The sequence below is a fragment of the Peromyscus californicus genome, unplaced genomic scaffold (genome assembly GCF_007827085.1).
Source record: "Peromyscus californicus insignis strain IS unplaced genomic scaffold, ASM782708v3 Scaffold_8__1_contigs__length_139910024, whole genome shotgun sequence".
In the NCBI taxonomy this organism is placed as follows: domain Eukaryota; kingdom Metazoa; phylum Chordata; class Mammalia; order Rodentia; family Cricetidae; genus Peromyscus; species Peromyscus californicus.
The window spans coordinates 67,737,181-67,759,910 of record NW_026294606.1 but is presented as its reverse complement, the minus strand read 5'-3'; the positions used below and the strand labels follow the sequence as shown (position 1 = coordinate 67,759,910).

The window sequence follows — 22,730 nt, the reverse complement described above, 5'->3', positions numbered from 1 at the left end:
TGAACACCTGACTTATAATAAAGAGGACTCTGTTGAAACAAAGGACTGAGTTTTTACAAAATGATGCTCTGCTCATTGGGAAAAAAAAAAAACAAATTTGACCCACCCTTACACAACGTAACAAAACACCATTAAAGCTGGACTGTGGATCTACAGGAAGAAGGGGGAAAAAACATATTTTCCAACAGATGAAATAAGTTCATGATGAGATTAGATCTTTAGGATTTTACAGTTTAGATTCATCTATCTTCTCAATTCTCTCACCAGAAGCATTTTATACAAATGAAAGAAGTTGATAAATCAGATTATTTTAAAGCAAAAAAATTCTTATCAAAAGACACAGTAAAAGTGTGGAGGTAAGTCCTAGGAGGAACATATTTACAGTGTGTACAATTAAAAAGGGTTGTAGTCAGGTGTGGTGACACACGCCTTTAATCCCAGCACTTAGGAGGCGGAGCCAAGAGTTCAAGGCCAGCTTGGTCTACAAAGGGAGTTCCAGGATAGGGACCAAAACTACACAGAGAAACTCTGTCTGAAAAAAAGAAAAAAAAAAAAAAAGCTGGGCGGTGGTGGCGCACGCCTTTAATCCCAGCACCCAGGAGACAGAGCCAGGCAGATCTCTGTGAGTTTGATGCCAGCCTGAGTTACAGAGTGAGATCCAAGACAGGCACCAAAACTACACAGAGAAATCCTGTCTCGAAAAACCAAAAGAAAATAATAATAATAATAATAATAATAATAATAATAATAAATAATAAAAAGGGTTGTAATTTGAACATGTAAACAGCACTTTCAAATCACTTTTTTCAAATAGTTCTTTTATTTTTTGAGATTATAATATAATTACATCATTTCCCCTCCCCTTTCCTCTCTCCAGACTCTTGTTACTCATGTTACCCTCCACCTTGCTCTCTTTCAAATTTATGGCCTCTTTCTCTTTAATTGTTTTTTTTTTTGGTGTGTGTGTGTGTGTGTGTGTGTGTCTGTGTGTGTGTCTGTGTCTGTGTTCCTAAATACATAAATACAACCCGTTTACTCTGTAAATCAAATCAAACTTAAAAGATAAGCAAAGATGAAAAGATGCTCAACCTCGCTAATTTGTGTAAAATAAATTTTAAAGTACAATGAGTTTCAAAATCCTATCCCTCAGGTTAGCTAAAAACAAGAGCAAGCTCCGGCAAAGAACGTGAAGCTGAGAGCACGTTCATTCTCTGCTGCTGAAGTGTGCAGACGGACTGCAGCACTGTCTCCCTTGAAACGTGCTTGACATAATCCATGCTTTGGATGGTTGGATATTGTATAGCCCATCCATTCTACTCCTATGTGTTAAATCAACTGATACAATCACATCTATAAACATGTTTAGGCAAGTTCCTGGCAACATTAGCTCAAAATGGAAACAATTGGTATTATCATCAAGAACAGAACTGTCATACAAGTCTTTCACTTGCTTGGCTAGAGTGACACCGAGATATTTTATATTATTTGTGGCTATTGTGAAGGGTGTTGTTTCCCTGATTTCTTTCTCAGCCCATTTATTGTTTGTATATAGGAGGACTATTGATTTTTTTTTAGTTAATCTTATATCCCACCACTTCACAGAAGATGTTTCTCAGCTGTATACGTTCCCTGGTAGAATTTCTGGGGTCACTTATGTATACTATCCTATAATCTGCAAATAGCAATACTTTGACTTCTTCCTTTCCAATTTGTATCCCCTGATCTCCTTTAGTTGTCTTATTGCTCTAGCTAGAACTTCAAGTACTATATTGAATAGATATAGAGAGAGGAGACAGCCTTGTCTTGTTCCTGATTTTAGTAGAACTGCTTGGGTGACCCCAGCTAAGGATCCTAGCCATAGAGGATACTTAGCCTGAACTGGCCCTCTCCTGTAACCAGGAAAGACTTTCGGTAGAGGGATTGGAACACCATCCCAACCATATAACCTTCAACCTACAATTTGTTCTGCCTACAAGATGAGCTAGGGGGCGGGGGGTGGGGGGGGGGAGCATAAAAATTGTGAGAGTGGCCAACCAATGGCTGGTCCATCCTGAGACCCATGCCACTAGAGGGAGCCCACCCCTGACACTGCCTGGAGGGCCAGGACCCAGAGGATGGATAGCCCAGACACCTGTGAGAGAACCAAACATGACTGGCAAAAAAAAAAAAAAAAGTCAATGTAATGATTCCTAATGATATTCTGCTACACTCATAGATTGGTGCCTAGCCCAACTGTCACCAGAGAGGTTTCATCCAGCAACTGATGGAAACAAATGTCGAGACCCACAGTCAAACATTAGGCAGAGTTTGAGGAATCCTAACAAAAAGGGGGGTGAAGGAGTGTAGGAACCAGAGGAGTCAAGGATACCACATGAAAATCCACAGAATCAACTTACCTGGGCTCATAGGGGCTCACAGAGACTGAACCAACAACCAGGGAGCCTGCATGGGACTGACCTAGGCCCTTTGCATGTATATTACAGTTGTGTAACTTGGTCTTCTTATGGGATTCCTAACAGTGGAAGCAGGGGCTGCCTCTGACTCTTTTACCAGCTTTTGAGACCCTATTCCTCATACTGGGTTGTCTTGTCCAGTTAATATGAAAGGAGGGGCTTATGCCATGTTTGGTTAATATCCATGGGAGGACTGCCCTTTTCAGAAGAAAAATGAAGGAAGAGTGGATGAAGGGACAGAGCAGAGGTAGGGGTTATGAACTGGGAGGAGAGGATGGAGGGGAAACTGTAGTCAGGATGTAAAATAACAATAATAATAATAATAATAATATAAACCATTTTTTGAAAGAACATCTCTGATGGGACTGAGAATGTAGCGCAGTGGTAGAGTGCTTGCCTCCTAAGTTCAGTCCTCACCACAGCAGCAGCAACAACAACAGAATAGAACTGTACAACTGAAATGTAAATTGCAGCCTTGGGCTGGGCTGGCATACCTCAGATGTGAAGTATGTGCTTCACACCCACAGAAGTTCAATCCCAATACCAAAGAATAAAGAAATTATAATGACTTTTAAGATGAAGTACTTGAGTCGATAGCAACGAAAATAAGTGAACTATAACTAGACATAAAAACATGAATGACCCTTATATTATACTTTTGAGTAAAATAGAAGATATATTATGTAATCAATAAGTGTAGTTATAATTTGACTTCCCCAAGAGAACATCCAAAAAATAGATAAATGTCTCTGTTATAGAAGTCATGGTCAAATTAATCGTGCAAGGGAGGCAGGGCCCGTGGGGATGCAGCTGCTCAGGCTGCATTTCTTCACCTGAGTGATGTTGGTATAGGGATATGTTTTGTGACATTGCAGTGATATTATACAATTATGCTTCAAGCACTTTTCTGTTAATGTGTGACTATTCAAAGGCAATTTAATAAAAAAAGAGGACATCTTAAGAAATAATGAAACAAAAAGCTATCATACTCCAGATATACCATCATTTTATGAACTGAAATTAGAACTTCTGGGAATGCCTCCCCCCACCCTTCCCCAAAGATGATGGTGTCCTCTTTCCTAATACCTTGCAAGTTAATAATGTCATTCATTGGTGAGGCCTTCCCTGACTTCTGTGGAAATTGAGGTTCTTACAGCCTGTGAATTTTGCCTATAATAGTCCTGTCCTAGGGTCTGACTGTCGGCTGGAAAACTTTTGAAGCCGTATTTCATCGAAACAAAAGGCTTATCAACTTAATTAACGTGCAAAAATTTTATCAATGGGTAACTTACCAAAGATAATTGTGTTGAATTGTGTAGATAATTATGAAGAATGTAGATTGAGATTTTTTTGACTCTTTATGACTTTGAAATATACTCTTGTATCATATACACAAATACAGAAAAAAAATATGTATTTCAAAATGCCAGTCTATCCCTCAAATCATGGAAGTAATAATTATCTTACAATAAGGATTATACATATATGCATATATATGTACATATATATCAAGTTGGAAGAAGATTGGAGTAAAGTCAACTTTAGAAAATGTTTTGAGCATACTACTCTCTTGAAAATCAAAACCATGACATTTTAAGACCGAAGAAATGAAAATTGCATACCTCGGTGACTGCTATAGAAAAGCTGAAGCTGGGGAGCGTGGTGAGCACCACACACATCATCAGAACAGGTCTCCTAGCAAGGGAGAAAAAATAAGCAACAGCAGTAACACAGCACATCGACAGTTCCTGTTGTGTGTCGCTAATTTCATAGTTCCCCTTTCATTCATCTACAGTTTTTCTAAGAAGCTCACTGCTTCCCTATTTCCATTTCCCAAATGTTTGAGTATGGCAAAAAAGTAACATGTGCAGGAAAAAAAAAACAATGCTTTTCTCCAACAAAAGGGTGAGAGATTTCCAAATAGTCCAATAATTAGTAAACTAGTGATTGAGATATGAAATAAATATACTGTATTTTCTGACAGGGAAAACTCAAATGAATGCTTAGCTTCTTGAATTAACAAACAAAACAAAAGACAGTCAGAGCTATTGGGTGGAGGTATGTGTGAGCGCAGACACCTGTACAGTGCAGCATGTGTGTGGGGGTCGAAGGGTAACTCGGTATTATCCTCACCTTCACCTTGTTTGAGGTAGGGCTTCTCTATTTTAACACTGGGTGTGGTGGACTAGCCCATGAGTTTCTGGAGTGTCTCCTGTCCCTGCCTTCTAACTCTCCATAAAAGCAGGGTCTGGTCCTTTATGAGGGAGGGTTCTAGAGAACTGAACTCAGTCCTTATGCTTGTGGGATAAGCATTTACCCACTCAGCCATGTTGCCAGCTTATCAAAGCGTTTTTGTCACAAAAAAATATTGATCTCCTCTTTCCCTGAACACCTTACATTAGTTACATTCGTATAAAGTGCTCCACAGTATAAGAAGTGTTGACTAGATAAATTGTTAACAATTTCTTCTTACTTCTGCCATGCCTCTCTTACTTCAGCTCCATCTTAGACACAGCCATAATTAACAAGGGAGACAGCATCCCCTCTGTAAGCCACACCCAGTGCAAATGGCTAATGCTAGGTACAATGGGATTTGAAATTGATATATCAGAAACTAATCATTTTGTTCTTTTTAATGAAATAAAATATAAAGAAGAAAGCTGGTTGCTTTACTTCCTGTCTAAGACCAGAACTACATGTTTGCATCATGAGGCTACCTAAGAGACTGTGGCTAAAAGACCATGGCTAAACATGCATGGGGCTCTCATCCTTGTAATCTGACTTCTGAAGAAGAGAATGTCCAGAGGATTATTCCTGGGCTCTTCTCTAAATAATCTCCCTCAATTACTGCACTCATTGCCATGCTTTTAATTACTAACTGACTTCCCCAGGACACTCAATACATACTGAACCAGGTGACATCTCTGCCTGAATGTTAAAGAGACAGTTCAAACTAGTTGTGTCTACAAGACAACAGAAGTCCTCCCCCACAGTCACTCTAACACATCACCCCATCCTCTCTGACTTCCTGCGGAAATCTAAGTCCAACCCATCCTTTACTCACACCAAAGTCCATTCACCATTGTCTCCCATCTCTAACTTCTCTAACAGTGTTTCCTGTTAGAATTTCCGTTCTGGAAACCATCTAGTGTCTTCCTCTATTGCTCTCTGCCTTATACCTTGAGACAGTCTCTCACTGAATCTGAACCTCATCATTACAGCTAGACTCTGTGCCCAGTGATTTCTCTGTGTCTGCCTGTTTCTGCCCCCATGACACTGGAGTTAACAGTACACACAGTCATCCATGCCAAGCTTTTTACATGAGTGCTGGGGATCCAGACTCATTTTCTCATACTGGTACCCTTATCCATCTCACCATCTCCCCTGGAATCACATTTAAAATGTAAAACGCATTTTATTCCTGTATCTTCAAAGATGGGAGGCTCGGGGCAGGGGTGGGGAATTTGTGTTTAATGGGCACAAAGATTCGGTCTTGAAAGATGAGAAGGGTTTATGGGCAGATGGTTGACAGTGATGGTAGCCCAGCAACACAAATGCATTTAATACCTCTGAGCTGTACACAAAATGGTTAAGGTCATAAAGTTTGTGTTATGTATGTTTTACTGCGATCACAGATAGCTCTCAAGGATGTGTAATGCAATTGGTATACAATGGAGTCTTCTCGTGGAAGCCCAAACTTGCTTCAAGAATCCTTTCTCCTATTTTCCTCCTTTAAAATGATCTGCCTCCCCACTACTTGACTCCAGCCATTCCAGCTTTTGTCTCATGATCTCTCCATGCTGGCTTCTCCTCAGTGTCACTGTATCTGTTCCTCCTGCTAGGAGCTCTCTATCATATCTGCTGTGGTGAAGTCCTACATTGTCACCTATGTCTCCCACTTTGGTCATGTTCCCACATTCCTCCTAAACATGTTTTGAGCACTTGACCCTTCTGACAATTTAAAATCCTGCTGGTTTTCTTCTGGTTTGTTGTTGTTGTTATTGCTTTTATTTGTTTTTTGTTTTGGGTTTTTGAGGTGGGTTTCTCTGTGTAGTTTTGGTGCCTGTCCTGGATCTCGCTCTGTAGACCAAGCTGGCCTCGAACTCACAGAGATCCACCTAGCTCTACCTCCCAACTGCTGGGGGATTAAAGGCGTGCACCACCACTGCCCAGCTTTTCTTCTGTTTCTGTTGTTTGCCCTCTTCCTCTTTCTTCATCTCACAAAACTGAACTTAAATGGCTTATTCTTTGTTTTCAGCATCTAGAATACTGTTCCTGAACATTTTATGTATAAAAACCAGCTGAGAATCTAGTGAATCCTGAGGTATCCTCTCAGGATAAAATTTAGATGAGTAAAATAAAATACAGACTTTCATATCAAATTAAATTGAAATTATCTATAACTCTTTTAAAAAATAATTCCATTGGCCTCCAACCTTCTTATAGAATTACATGCAATTATTCAAGTTCTTTCAGATTTGTAAACATAGTAATGCATGTACCTGTCTACTGATGCATTTACCCAGTTGTGGAGTACTTAAAACATGATGGAAATTGTAATCACTTAGAATATCAATGTATCTACTATTGTGTACCACATTCTAAAGGATCTGCTACATCTGCTGTGTGACATGAATAGATCATGTGATAAGTTATAGTTCCTGATCATGGTGCTATAGACTGTTGCCAACATTTATATTGTGTAAAATGCTAGCTTTCAATTACAAGATATGTATTTATTATCTATTCCATTAGTTTGGTGTGGGGCTGTAAAATATCTGCTACCTACTAAACTAATAGAATAGTTAAAAAGTAAACACCAACCCCTACTTATGTTTTCTTTAATGAGGGCTTGAAATCCTCACATATTGCTAGGCCCTGCTTATAATTTATTAACAAGATAGATGAATTAAATGATGTACTTACCTAAAAGGCATGCTGAAATCCCTACTCCCAAGTACCTTGGAACACAACCTCATTTGTAAATCAACTTTCACACAGAATGAGTCAATTAACATAAGATCATTAGAGTGGGCCCTAACTCAATATAACTAATATTCTTATAATATAGACTAGCATAGAAAAAAGACTTGGAAACATTGACAGAATGTCGTATGGCAATAAAAGCATATGGCAGTAAAATCTTGGTGATTCCCATATTAGCCAAGGAGTGTCATAGACTACCTAAACCCAGCAGCGCTTAGGACAAAGTCAGGAGTAAAGGCCCCTCCCATCCCTCAGCACTAATCCAGTTGATACCTTGTCTCAGGCTTCTCAATTCTAGTCTGGTGAATAATAAACCTACGCTATATGTATCATGTGGCTGGGGGCACTTTGTTCTAGCATGTATGGAAGTAAATAGAGATTTGCCCCTGGAAGAGAGATGCAGCTGAAAGATCTGAAAAATCAGGCATGGCTTTGAAAGTGAGTAACAGGGAACTTTGGAGATGTGCAGTAGAAAAGCCTAGAACACCTTGAGAGGTTGTTGGTGGAAATGTAGGAAATTCTGGACAGGGCTCAGGAAAAACAGAGGAAGGCTCAGAGAAAATGTCTATCATCTCAGAAAGCATGCATGCTTTTATGAACAGACAGCTGCTAGAAGTTTGACCAGCAAGGTCCTTCTGATGTGAAAGGTAGAAACAAGGGGCATCTTATTGGGACCTGGAAGGGAGGTAATACCTTTTTGTATGAGAGCAGAAAACAGGTAAGTTGTTTGGAAGAAAATAGAATGTATGTATTAGTTACTTTCTCATCACTGTGACTAAATACCTGACTGAAACAACGTGGGGGTAGAAAGGTTAACTTTGGCTCACAGTTTCAGATCATCATAAATGTATAAAGCGTTCTACAGCTCATGGCAGTAGGGTGTGGTAGACGTTCCTCACATGGCAGAGGGTGAGAAGCAGAGCGCACTACAGTAGAACCAGGGGCCAGACTGCTCTCAATCTCCACCTCTAGTCACCTACTAACAGTAGCCAGATCCCTGTCTCCTAAGATCTTCACAGCTGAGAACCAAGTACTAGAAACAGGAGCCTGTGGGAACCTTCCCATTCAAACCACAACAACTAGCAAGCAATGAATCAGACGCAGTGCTGAGGACATCACTAAGCAAAGGGCTAAAGGTGTTAGGATCCTGCCCTCACTCCTGCACATGTACATCATCAGGGGACGCTGGCGACTACATATGCACAGCGTAGTCATGCAATCTGTGCCTTAAAAGCCGGATGCAGACACCACGCTCCCTCTGCTCTCTGCTCCCTGCTTTGCTCTGCTCCCCTCTTCCTCCACCCCACCATCTTTCTCTCTCACCAGGCCTGGTCCCCTCTCTTCCCCCCTTTTCCTCCAAATAAAGCTCTGAATACTGATACTGGGTTCTGTCGCGACCGTGACCGTTCCACGAGGTAACCAGCGCCGCCAACATCCTTTCGTGTGGTCTGTTTTCTCCCTGTTGTTCCTGGTAAAAATGTAACTAAAGAACAATAAAGTGAAAAAAATATGTGTGACAAAAACAAAGCTAGAACTTTGCTATTTAGAAAATTCTTACCCCATCCATAGGGAGGGGGGGTGACAAAAATATGCTCAGAAGAGAAACATCAAGATTATGGCTTGTGAATTCAATCCACTACATCGGCAGAAACCCTTGGGTGGAAGATGATGGGGACACAGGATAAGAGGAAGGGAGGCTGTTGGGCGTCTGAGGCTCTACGAGGAAATGAGCTGATAGAGCTATTTGGCTGCAAACAAGTTGTCCCAAAAGAGGGAAGAGTGGCTCTGACGAGTTTGGAGGCTGAACAAGCTGAGGTTTTGCTCTGAATTCAGAGAGCAGAGGCCACCAACCAGGAGCCAGCACAGTTGGGCCTGGAAGATGGGTCCAGAGAACAGAGCATCCAGCAATAGGAAATCATCCTCAAGACTTAAAACTGAATGGAATTTTCCTTCCTAAGCTGGATCTTTCTTGGACCCCATTGCTTTCCCCTTTCTTATTTGTCTCTCAAAGAATAATAATGTCTATTCTGTCCCACCATTGTGTTTTAGAAGCAATCTACTTTTTAAAAGATTCATATTTTTTTTTAATTTATGAGCTTTTGTGTGTGAGTGTGTGTGTGTGTGTGTGTGTGTGTGTGTGTGTGTGTGTGTGTGTGTGTGTGTTTGCAGGTGCCTGAAAAAGCCAGAAGAGGCCATCAGATCCCCTGCAGTTGGATGCTGGAAATTGAAGTTGGGCTTTCTGCAAAAGAAACAAGCATTCTTAATCCATCTCTCCAGGCCCTGCAACCTACCTTTTGTCTGGTTCCACATGGGTCACTGATAGAGAGGAATTGTGACCCAAGACAGTCATTCCCCAAGCCTTGCTCATAAGATGGTGATTTGGGGCCCTTTGAGATGATGTTTAGATGAGCTTTTGAACACAGAATTGATATTGGAGTGGATCAGATGTTTTGAGATGCTAGGATGAATGACTTTCTGCAAGGAAACAACATGAAGTTTGTGGGTCCAGAGGATGGGATGCTGTGGGGTTAAGTTTGCACCCCAGTTATGGTTGAGTCCCTATTTCTAGTCCCTCAGAATATAAGCTATTTGAAAATAGTGTTTTTACTAAAGTAATTAAGTTAAAATAGGGTATCAGGATAGATTTTAAGTCAATATTAAGGGAACTTTTTTTTTTTTTTTTTTTTTTTGGTTTTTCGAGACAGGGTTTCTCTGTGTAGCTTTGTACCTTTTCCTGGAACTCACTTGGTAGCCCAGGCTGGCCTCGAACTCACAGAGATCCGCCTGGCTCTGCCTCCCGAGTGCTGGGATTAAAGGCGTGCGCCACCACCACCCGGCGGGAACATTTTTTAAAGCAGACATGCACAAAGGGACTTCTAGGAAAGGAAAGAGGGAGAAAATGCCATGTGAACATAGAAATCAAGATCAGTGAATGGAAAGATGGCTGGCCACCACTATATACTTTCTGATGAGTGTAGAATGTACTCTCCCTTATGTCTCTTCAGAAGGAACAAGCCTTGCTAACGCTTTGACTCCAGACTCCTAAGTCTTTAAAACTTTGAGGCAGAAAATTCTGTCTGATATCACCAAGCTTAGACACTTCGTTCTAGCAATTCTAGAAGATTGCAGAATAAGAGAATTTCAGCTAGACGTATCAGCGAATCTTTCACTGTCTACTTATGTTTAAACTAACAGAATACCACTATTCTACATACAGCATGGAGGGAAAGAGAACTTGTGGGCATGGCAGCAGGTGCATATTGAAAAAGGGCAAGCTCCATGATTCAGCACCATTGCTGCTGAGTGGGCAATGAGAAGACTCTCCCAGGAATTGAGCCCATGGTTAGAAGACCACACTCACCCACCATGGGTTAAAATTTCCTGTTTGTGCAGCAAGTTCTTGACCTGAGATTACTCATGGAGGAAGCTTGGTGGAGGAGAGGTCAGATAATTTCTTGGGAAATGACTCTCTGCTCAGAAATGTGTAAGATTCTCTTTTCCCTAAGTCAGTAAATCAAAGTTTCCTGCCAGAAGGCTCCTTTGAATCTGCTCTTGACTCCAGAACACTCCTCTACCATCTTCTAAGTTGCTACTTAATGCTGAGTACTGTGGTGAAACATGGTTCTTCCATCACTCAAACACCACAAAAAGCTTCTCACTGATGATGAAGCTGATGCTGAAGATTTAATTAATTAACTCCAGGTCATGCTCTAGGATGTAAAAGCTGAGTTCTAATCCAGAATATTCTGACTGCAAATCTGTTCCCAGTGACTGTGATGCTACCTGGCTCCTTTCTTTCTGCTAGCTCCTTTCAAAACACATTGATCTCCCCCCACTCCTTAAAACATATATGCTTCTTCCCCTGTCTGTGCATTATCCATCCTCACCTGTGGGGATATCTTCTGCCCTCATCTCTCCAACTTCAGCTCAAAGTCTACACTGTGAGCTTTTTTTTCTACTCTGAAACCTGTGGTCACACACGCCCAAACCTGAAAACCTGCTGCATGCAGGGCACCATGATGGAGTGAGACGGGGTGGGGCATAAAGAGTAATTTGAAAGGGGGTGGGGAAGGAACTAGTAAAGTGCTTGCTGTGCAAGTGTAAGGAGTCAAGTCAAAAGCAAGGCACTGCAATGTGCTCCTACAGCCTCAGCACCGGGGAGGCAGAAACAGATGAAGGTCAGGGCCATTCTAGCCAAAATAGTAAGATCCTGATTCAGTGATAGTCTATCTAAAAAGAAAAAAATTGGACAGCAATGGAGGAAGACATTTGTCATCAACCCTTGGGCTTCACACCCACACCCACCCCCACCCCCCCCACACACACACACACATGCACACATATGAACACATATACCACATACACAGACATACAATAACAAAACCCTCCCTTACTCTCAGTGTTGTGTCAGTCTATTCCCTGCCTAATTGTGTGATTTCTACAGTAGAGCACAAATCTTTGAAGAAGGATACAGTACCTAGTGTGGGGAAAGATTTAGTTGCTTGGGATTAGCATCAACTAAATGAAGAATTTGTACAATGAGATAGTTTGGAGAAGTATGTCAAGGTTAGAGGGTAGACAGTCATGAATGCTAGGCTAAGTCCTGGGATATGGGAATTAGAATCCTGGATACCAATTTGGGAACAAGCCTGACAGGCAGTGAATGGCTAATCTGTAAATGGTTATTTAGAAGAGGATTGCATTAATGAGAAATGGGAATTGCAAAGAAGTTCAGATAGCTGAATTTATAGTTATGTATGCAAACCTTTCATTTGCTTAAACCAGTAGAGGAGACTGGTAGATTATGGTGAACCTGAGAACTAGTAGATTCTTGTGAATCTTATTTAGGCTAAGACATTTTATGTGACTTGGCAGGAGGTGTGGCCTTGTTGGAGTAGGTGTGGCCTTGTTAGAAGAACTGTGTCACTGTGGGGGAGGGCTTTGAGGTCTTATATATTCTCAAGCCATGCCAGGTGTAGCAGTCTCTCCTTCTGTGGCCTGACGATCAAAATGTAGAACTCTCAGCTCCTCCAGCACCATGTCTGCCTGTACACCACCATATCTTGCCATTATGATAATGGACTAAACCTCTGATATTGTAAGTCAGCCCCAATTAAATATTTTCCTTTATAAGAGTTGCTGTGCTCATGGTGTCTCTTCAGTGCAATAAAAACGCTAACTAAGACAATATAGAACACCAAATAGACTGGACAAAAAGAAAGTCCCCTCACCATGTAATAATCAAAACACTAAACATACAGAACAAAGAAAGAATATTAAAAGCTGCAAGGGAAAAGACCAAGCAACATAAAGGCAGACCTGTTAGAATTATACCTGACCCGGCAATGGAGACTCTAAAAGCCAGCAGGAGCTGAACAGATCTCCTTCAGGCTGAAAGAGACTTCAGATGCCAGCCCAGACTACTATACCCAGAAAAACTTTCAGTAACCATAGATGGAGAAAACAAGATATTCCATGATAAAATCAAATTTAGACAATATCTACCTACAAATCTAGCCCTTCAGAAAATACTAGAAAGAAAACTCCAACCCAAGGAGGTTAAATACAACAATGAAAACACCAGCAAAACCCAAAAAAGGGAAATACACACACCACCACCACCACCAACAACAACAAAATAACAGGAATTATTACTTGCCATTGAAATCTCTCACTATCAATGGTCTCAATTCCTCAATAAAAAGACACAGGCTAACAGAGTGAATGTGAAAACAGGATCCATCCTTCTGCTGCATATAGGAAACACACCTCAATGTCAAAGATAGACAATACCTCAGAGTTAAGGGTTGGAAAAAGATTTTCCAAGCAAATGGACCTAAGAAGCAAGCTAGTGGTACAGCCTTCTAATATCTAACAAAGTAGACTTCCAACCAAAACTAATCAAAAGAGATGAGGAAAAACACTTCATACTCATCAAAGGAAAAATCCACCAAGATGATATTTCAATTCTTAAGATCTATGCCCCAAACTCAAGGGCACTCAAGTTTGTAAAAGAAATATTACTAAAGCTTAAATCATACATCAACCTTCACACATTGATAGTGGGAGAGTTCAATACCCAACTCTCACCAACAGACAGGTCATCCACACAAAAAATAAACAGAGAAATACTGTAACTAACAGACATTATAAGCCAAATAGACCTAACAAATACCTACAGAACATTTCACCCAAACACTAAAGAATATACCCCCTTTTTAGCACCTCATGGAACTTTCTCTAAAATTGACCACACACACAGTCACAAAGTAAGTCTCACCAGATACAAGAAAATTGAAATAAGCCCTGCATTCTATCAGACCACCACAGATTAAAGCTGGATTTCAACAATAACAGAAATAATAAAAAGCTTACACACTCATGGAAAGTGAACAACTCTCTACTGAATGAAAGCTGGATAAAGACAGAAATAAAGAAAGAAATTAAAGACTTCCTAGGATTCAATGAAGATGAATTCACAACATACCCAAACTTAAGGGACACAAGGAAAGCAGTGCTAAGAGGAAAGTTCATAGCACTAAGTGCCTACATAAAGAAAATGGAGAGATCTCACACTAGCAACTTGACAGCACCCCCAAAATCTCTAAAACAAAAGAAGCAAGCCCACCCAAGAGTAGACAGCAGTAAATAATCAAACTGAGAGATGAAATAAATAAAACAGAAACAAAGAAAACAATACAAAAAAAACCAATGAAACAAAGAGTTGATTCTTTGAAGAAATCAACAAGATAGACAAACCCACATTCAAACTAACTAAAAGATTGAGAGAGAATCTCCAAATTAACAAAATCAGCACAGAGAAACCCTGTCTCGAAAAACCAAAAAAAAAAAAAACAAAAACAAAAACAAAAAAAAAAAATCAGAAATGAAAAGGGGGAACATAACAACAGATACTGAGGAAATCCAAAGAATCTTTAGGTCATACTTTAAAGACTTACACTCCACAAAACTGGAAAATCTAAAAGAAATGGATAATTTTCTCCATAGATACCACTTACAAAAGATTAGATAAACAATTTAAAGTGACCTATAACCCCTAAGGAAACAAAAGCAGTCATTAAAGGTTTCCAAACCAAAAAAGGGGAAGGAAGAATTGTAGGAGCCAGAGTGGGTAGGACATCACAAAAACATGGCCCACAGATATCAATTAAGCAGGGCTTATACGGCTCACAAAGACTGAAGCAGCCATCACGGAGCCTGTGTAAGTCCACACTAGGTCCTCGGCATATATGTTACAGTGGTTTCGAAGAAAGTCTTTTAGAAGTCTGTACTTTGAAGTAAGTCTTCTAGAAGTTTCAGTTGACTAGACTCTTAGTTATAAAGCTGGTGGCGTGACTACAAATGAAGTCAATGGTATTGAATTGATGGTTGAAGTCAGTATTTGCATCAAAAGGATATCACAATACAATGTCCAGACATTAGAAAGCCAGCCAGCATCTCAAGGAGACTTCCAAAACTGTACAAAGCCCAGGAACCACGAGGCAAAAAGGAATGGTGGAATTCTGCAAACTGAAAGAAGCAGAATGGCTAGGGCCACATCTGAGGACAGTGGGGGTAACATGACCACTTTCATGTGTCTGAAAAACTTTGGGACAGATACAGAGTGCTTGTAGAAGTGGTCCTGGAGACACATCACAGAAATGGCAGCTTATATTTTTGACAATGGATAATACGCTTAAGAAACATAGAAAGGGGGTGTTGGGGAGCGATGGACAGATATCCTGGCCATAGCCAGGCTCACTGACATATAAAGAGAGGCCAAGTCTTGAAAGAAGATCAGGAGGGAAGCTGCATGGTGGCAGTCTTTGCCTGATAAATAAGGAAGACCATTCTGATAATTAAAACCACAGAAAATACTAAACTCCCTGTTATAAAGGGGCGGGGGGAGAGAAGAGGTAGACAGTCTATCTATCTTGTAAGAAAAAGATTAGACACTGAGTTCTCCGATTTCTTCCATCCACCAAGTTGATGTTTAAGGGACAAGGCTGATGTTCAGAAACCTTTATTCAAGTGATGATATAGATAATGACTGACATATATGACAGCAATCTCAAAAGATGACAAAGGAGTCGAAAAACTCCTCTCACCTGGTGATGTCATAACCAGCTTATAGTCACAGCACAAGGATTTACTCAGACATTTGTGGTGATGTATACTATATGTACTGTGCTGCCAATCATAAAGCAGATCACATACAATCATGTACAGTATATAATACCAAAATGATGATAAGCCTATTAGTGGTCTCTGCATTTACTACTCTTCTTTACAACTTTTCCTATTGTTTTTATATTGGACTCCTACTTATTAAACAAGCTTCTAGGAGCGGCAGGAGGAGTGCAGAGGTGGAATTTATGGAGTGAGGATGGTTAAGGGATACGGGAGTGCAAACTGATGGGGAGAATAGCAACAGGATGGCACAGCTAACACCAGTTAGCTGAATATTTCAAATAAAAGAGAAAATGAGTATTTCCAGTGCAGAGTTGAAGACATCTAAATACATATACGTATATATACTAGTTACCCTAACCTGATCTTTATACATCATATACATGTATTGAAATGCCTCAGTGTGCCTCCAAAATGGGTATAGTTACTATGTGACAATTTAAAAGAAAATATACTTAAATATTTCAATTAAAAAAAAACTCTCTTTATCCAGACATAGCAGTACATATCTCTAATTCTAGCACTTTGGAGACAGATGCAGGAATATAATGAATTCTAGGCCAGTGTGGTCCATATAGCAAGACTCTGTCTCAAGAATAAAAAACAAACAAGCAAAAAACTGGGGTGCAGTTCAGTGATAGAGGACTAGCCAGCCTGGCATGCAGAAGGCCTTGAGTTTGATCCTCCGTACTGCAACCAAATAAAAATATCCTTAACAGTACACAGTCTGTGTAGAGGATTCAGGCACATATTTCTTGAAGCATCAAGAAACTTATTTCTCAGAAGGTATTCCAGCTTTAAACACACATGACTGCACTATCCTATTAAAAAGGACCAGGCAAGAATGAGGGATGAAAAGACATCCCAGAACCCCTGCCATAATTAATAAAATGTTCTTTGTGTTTCCTTAAGCCAACTCAGGACAATGGCTTGACACTGCATCTGAATACATAAGACCACGAGGAACCATGCCAGAAAATCAAATCCATGGTAGGACTGGAAATGAAGGCCCAACTTGGGTGAGAAAAGCAGTCACAGGGAAAAGGGAAAAGGGAGCTGGTTCACAAGAAAAGAAATGATAGACTATGGTGACTTAATGCATATGGTGGGTAGAGACCAAAAGGGTGGCTCTTACTGACTTATGGAATAGAGTAGGGTAAAGAAGGAAAGCCTACAGTCCAGAATGATAACGTCACTGATTCTGAACAAGGAGGAAGATGACAGCCACATGGGAACACTGGTAAAGTAAATAACTATAAGGCACCAATATATAGATACTGGGATCAAGGTGCAGATGCAGCTGAGTTGACAGGCTGCTTCTCTAGCTTGCAAAAAGTCCTGATTTTGATCCCCAGCCCTGCATAAAACTGAGAGTTGGGGGTGCATTCCTGTGATCCACGCACGTGGGAGGTGGAGGCAAGAGGCTCAAGAATTCAAGGTCATCATCAGCTACACACCAATTTGCTGTGGGATGTTCTGTATGGCAAATGTGTTGCTGATTAGTCAATAAATAAAACACTGATTGGCCATTGGCTAGGCAGGAAGTGTAGGCGGGACAAGGAGGAGAATAAAGCTGGGAAGTGGAAGGCTGAGTCAGAGAGACACTGCCAGCCACCATGATGACAAACAGCATGTGAAGATGCCGGTAAGCCACAAGCCATGTGGCAAGGTATAGATTAATGGAAATGGATTAATTTAAGCTGTAAGAACAGTTAGCAAGAAGCCTGCCAAGGCCATACAGTTTATAAGCAATATAAGTCTCTGTGTTTACTTGGTCAGGTCTGAGCAACTGTGGGACTGGCAGGTGAGAGAGATTTGTTCTGACTGTGGGCCAGGCAGGAAAACTCAAGCTAGACCAATTAGTTTGAGGTGCTTCTGTGAGAAAGGAGGTCCTACCTCAAAAACACCCATCATAATCATAAATAATAACAGTAATAATAATAAAATGGTTATGGATATCCTACTAAAAACAGTAGGCCACATTCCCTGCAGGTTAGCCAGTCTGTGCAGTGTAGCACAGATGTCACAGGTGCTGTGTGTCCTACTGGAGGACCCTGGAGACAGACATCCAAGGGATGTTCTTGCATCTCTTGTTTGTGTGATCTATTAACGTCTGTGACTCAGTTTCCTCATTTATAAAAGGGGAGCTATGCTTCTTGAGTATCAAGTTTAGGGAGTTGACCGAACTGATGTAGCTAGCATGGCACATAGGAAGTGTTTAACAAATGCTTGTTCTTATTTTACTATGAGGACACCTACCACCACTGCCATTTCCATTGCCTAACACAAAGCAACAGCAAAATCTCAACAAACTAAATGTCATTCAAAACATGGCCTTTCAAACTTCACGATCCCAAGGATTCCTGATACATCATAGTTTGTAAGAGTTGTATCGTGAAAAAGAGTAGGAAGAATCTGTGAAATATGGCTCCGGGTCCTGAGGCAATCTGGGGATTTCCACAAATCCTCCAGAGCTGTCCTGTCCCCAGTGAGCCTTCTGATCCTCCAGGAAAGGATCTCTCTTATGGATTGTCACATACACTTGGGTATTTACTTAAGGAGCTTTTCTTTATTCCACCTAGCCTCTCCCTAACCCACATGAATGATAACAGGCAATGAAGAGAGGAACAATGATTCTGAAAGAATGAGGAAGTGTTGAGCACAAGTGAAAGTTCAAACTCTACTGTTGATTTGGTGTATGTCTTCAGCTCTGTGACTTGCTTCCTCTTCAGAAAAGATTTATAGCCACCTGGTCAATTCACAGCCCTGTCCAGTAGGTCACAGAGAAAGGGAAACTCAAAGCACTTGCATAAATGCAAAGATTACTTTTGAGATTATAATGGTATCATTATATGGGTTCTCATGTTCAAATGGCAAAAGAGAGCCTACAAAATTCTTCAAATTCTAGGAGTACCACTGACAACATCTACTTCTCTTCAGTTTCATCATGACATCTTTCATGATCTTTCTCAAGATTACTCTATGGATTAAACAAGGTTCACAGTTTAAATGGAAATAATCAGTTCAGCTGGAGGGCACTAACACTGATAGCCATATAGTGCTTTGAGGCACTGTATTAGCAATTTTAGAGGCACAATCTTATGCTGTTTTTTTTTTTTTAAACCAAAATGGAAACTAGATTGTTCCTTTTTGGTTCTTGAGAAAACTAAAGCTTAGAAAATATAAATAACTCATATAAGACAATGTCAAAGCTGAGATTTGAGTCCATGTCTGCTCTTTCTTATTCTTGTTCTTTGGGCAGATTCTTTATTATCAGTGCTCTAGTCCCTCTCTCTGAAGACCAGTTTCATAGGGTTCATGTGGTCTTTTGGGGATGTGCTCAAATAGTCTCATCAATATCAAACTTATGAATTTAAGGATTTATTAAACTTTTTATGAAAAACTATCTACCTAGTTACTCAACAATAAATAATTAAAATAATGTTTGTGATCTCCACTATGTATAGTGTTTTAAAAAGCAATCTTCATGTAGCAATTAAGGCTTAATGCCCTGTACATGATTGCACTTGTGTAAATGCAAAAATAACTTTGAGGTTGTAATGGTATCATTATATTGCCTCTCATATGGTCAAATGACAAAATATCATTGGAAATCATGTTATGAGTACTACTGAAATGTACATCTTTGGGAGAAATATATTCTAATGCCAGTAAAGCAAACCATGGTTGGCCTTCAAAAATCAAAAAGAAGAAAGAAAAAATTTCCCAAAATAGAAGAACTTGCACAGAATCAGACAACTCTGGGCTTACAAATCTCAGACCCACCTCAAGGCAGCCATATCTTTTAACAAAGTTACCACTTTAAGTTTCTATTTCACCAGATATAACATGAGGACAGCAACACCTAACTCCACTGAGTTGCCATAAAGTCTAAATTTAGCTTTGCTGAGCATGTAAAATGCTTACAAGTTGTTTTCATGAGCTGTTTCTTCTCTTTAATGACTCTAAAAGGTCACTACTAGATAGTGTTCATGAATGAGCCCATGAGGAAATAAATAGTTGCAGAGTTCAGTGAAATTACAGATAAACTGATATCTATGTAAAAGCGTTCACAGCACCTGTGGCCAGCCTCACCCACAAACAGAAACTAAAGACAGGGAGAGGATTCCCCAGAAGAATCACTGAAAGATGAAGTTGTGGCAACAAACCCAGACCCTTTGATGCAGATGCATAACTTGGGACAGATGTGTAAAATGAAGTTTGAGCAGACAGCGGAAGGGTGAGGATGCACCAAGCATTGAAGACTGGGAACAAAAGACTTCTCCTCCATCTCAATTGCCCTGAAGGCCCGAGGCCTGGTTCATCAGAGATAATCTAGAATCATGGCTGGAGTATCAGGCATGGACTGAGACAGGCCAAAGTCCAATGCTCAGTTCTATCACTTACTAGACTGGCTTTGGGAAAGTTGCTAAGTTTTTCTGAATATCAGTTTCCTTTTTGGAATACTAATGAGACATTCATTAAAAATATCTACTTTTAAAGGTAAAATACTTGTATGAGGTGGTACAGAATTAAGAAATAAAAATCCATGTATAACATCCTCAACATACAGGACCTGTGAAAAAGCAATTATAGCTTAATAATCATCATATTGATAATAATTATGAGGAAAAGTTGGACATCTGAATAACATTAAGGGCATAAGGTGCTAGAGAAATGAGCCAATGTCAAAACAAGCCATCAAAGCCAAGAGTCTTGTGGGGCGGGTACTGCAGTGGGCTATTGTCCAACTGCTTTATTCTCACTGTCATTTGGAATTGCTATTATCTCCTCAAAATCCTTTGCTCATCTAATTGTCTTGGACAGTCAAAGCAATTGGGGGTGTATGGCCCATCTCTAAGACACCCCATTTGTGAACCTGAGGCTCATGCCAGGGGTGGAAAGTCTCTGTCTCCCATGACAAAGGCAGTGCCAACCACAAAATGATTTACTTCTAAGAAGTCTTGACCTTAGGGAACAGAAAGTGCCCTGGCAAGGTTCAGGGCGCCACATCCAGGGTCAGTACCTAAGGAACCCTTGGTAAACTCCACTCATACTTCAGCTCTCTGTGTCAACATCCTTTCAAAGATTACTCTATTGCTGTAGGTGTGGCTTTTACATTTCTGCCCTAAATTATATTACAACACTCAGCTCTTCCTTTTTCAAATTCTCTCTATGTTGCTCACCTGTAAAGTAAAGGATCAGTAACAAAGCGACAAAGAGAATTGAACTCATCAGAGAAGATAAAGAAATCCCAGAGAAGTGAGAACCAGATCTGAAGACCTAAAAGGAAAAAGCACAATAGTAACAGGGATTGTTCTCAAGCTCACCAGTCAGAACTGACAGTAAATGCCAAAGTAAGGTGACTTTGTTGCTGCTGTGTTCACTTTGTTTCTCTTGAGAGTCTGTGTCTTGCTATGTAGCCCACGCTGATCTAGAACCCCTGGGCCCATGCTGATCTAGACCCCCTGGATCCTGCTACCTCAGCCTCCTGATTGCTGGGTGTGCAGGTATATACCACTGAACCTGGCAACATTAAATCTTTACTTAAGGCACCTCTGCATTATCACAGACATATTTTCTCCCTGCAAGGGTTAACAACATGACTTACCATCACCTTGAGTGTTCTTTTTGTTTTTAATCTTAATAATCAGGTTGCCTAACACATCTCAGTTAATAAACATTCAAATCATGCCTTAGACCCATGAAGTGCAATGTAAACATGTAGAAAGATATGTTACTTTCAGTTTGGTGCAAAAGTGAAATTCTGTGTGCTAATGATCATGATGTGTGTAGGGTAACTCTGGAGACTTTGTACAATTCAGTGCAGAAAGTACTGGCAACATTCAAACCAACATACCTTGTTAACATATGTAATTTGTTATTCAGAAAAAAAAGTGACCATAGACAATGTAGCAATAGCATAACATCAACATGTTTACATAGAAGATATAAAAGATACCACAACATCAATACATTTACAGACAGTGAATGCAATGTCACCATTATCTTATACACACTTGTGCTAAGTCCATATGCTTGGCACACATGTACACATCACATCCATGGATTAAAAACATGGCAGGGACTCCCTGCTAATGAGCTCTTTTACTTACCATCCTACAATTTTTTTGTAAAGATGCCATCTCTTGAATAAGACAACTTTTATCGGAACCCAGATCAAGAGACTCATTGCAGCCACATAGGCAATGGAGCAGGAGACAATGAGCCAATAATGCGTCCTGTCAGAGTTGTCCCTTGTCTTCTGATAGGCAGTAGCAAACTGTTCCATTATCACAAGGGTAGGGACAGAAAAGGCAGCAAACTCAAGAAGCTCAAAAACCACCAGCTTAATTATTCTGCCAGAAAACATCCTGAAGAGCAGCAAACAGCCAAGGATCTGGCACTCCTCTGTTGACTGTGAGCAGCATACACTGGGATCAAGTTCCTTGTACTCGAATCGCTAACCAGTGATTTTATTCTTTTATTGACCCTCATATGGTTCAATGATCTTCTGACTTAACAACCATATTCTCTTAAAGAAACAGAACCCCTGTGGAAATGACCACTAAATGCATTCACACATCTCTTCCTAGAAGTCAGAACAGCTCTCAAGCATGAACACTGGTAAAAACAGAGGGCTTTATTGTTTGTTTGTTTTTTTAACATAATGTTTCTGAGTAATTTTGATCTAAGTCATTTATGTAATAGTTAACCCTTATTAGGTAGAACCATTAGAATAATGTAATTCTAAAGTTAAAAAGAATGGATTTCATTTACTAGATTACATCTATACTTTTAGTCCCCTGTTTTTATATATAAGTAAACTCATGCAGAGAGGTACTCAAAGTCTTTGTCTTTAAAAGTACTCTTTATAATTCTTCAAAGTTCTGAGAAGGGGAGTTTGGATTCAGTTTATCAACTTCCTAACCAGGATCCCTCCTGATATAATCTTCACTCATTATTACATGCTGACGGGTGTGGAACACAAATTTATACTGTTCTTCATTCACTGGTTAGGAAACTGTCATAGTACTATTAGAAACCTGTTATCAGGATTTTCACATTCAGAGCTCCATATCTTATCTAGAAATCACATGA

The 22,730-nt window shown here is 40.1% G+C and overlaps 1 protein-coding gene across 1 annotated transcript in view; it reads right to left on the bottom strand.

Annotated features, from left to right (window-relative positions):
- The window catches only part of Tmem236 (transmembrane protein 236), a 45,727-nt gene extending 23,267 nt beyond the window's left edge, over positions 1–22,460 (bottom strand). Inside the window, exons 1-2 of the mRNA XM_052729429.1 lie at positions 21,746–22,460; positions 4,076–4,148 (exon numbers count right to left, since the gene is read on the bottom strand). Coding sequence (XP_052585389.1) covers positions 4,076–4,148; positions 21,746–22,002 — 330 coding nt within the window. The 5' untranslated portion in view covers positions 22,003–22,460. The remainder of the gene's footprint in view (positions 1–4,075; positions 4,149–21,745) is intronic.
- Between the last annotated feature and the right edge of the window lie 270 nt (positions 22,461–22,730).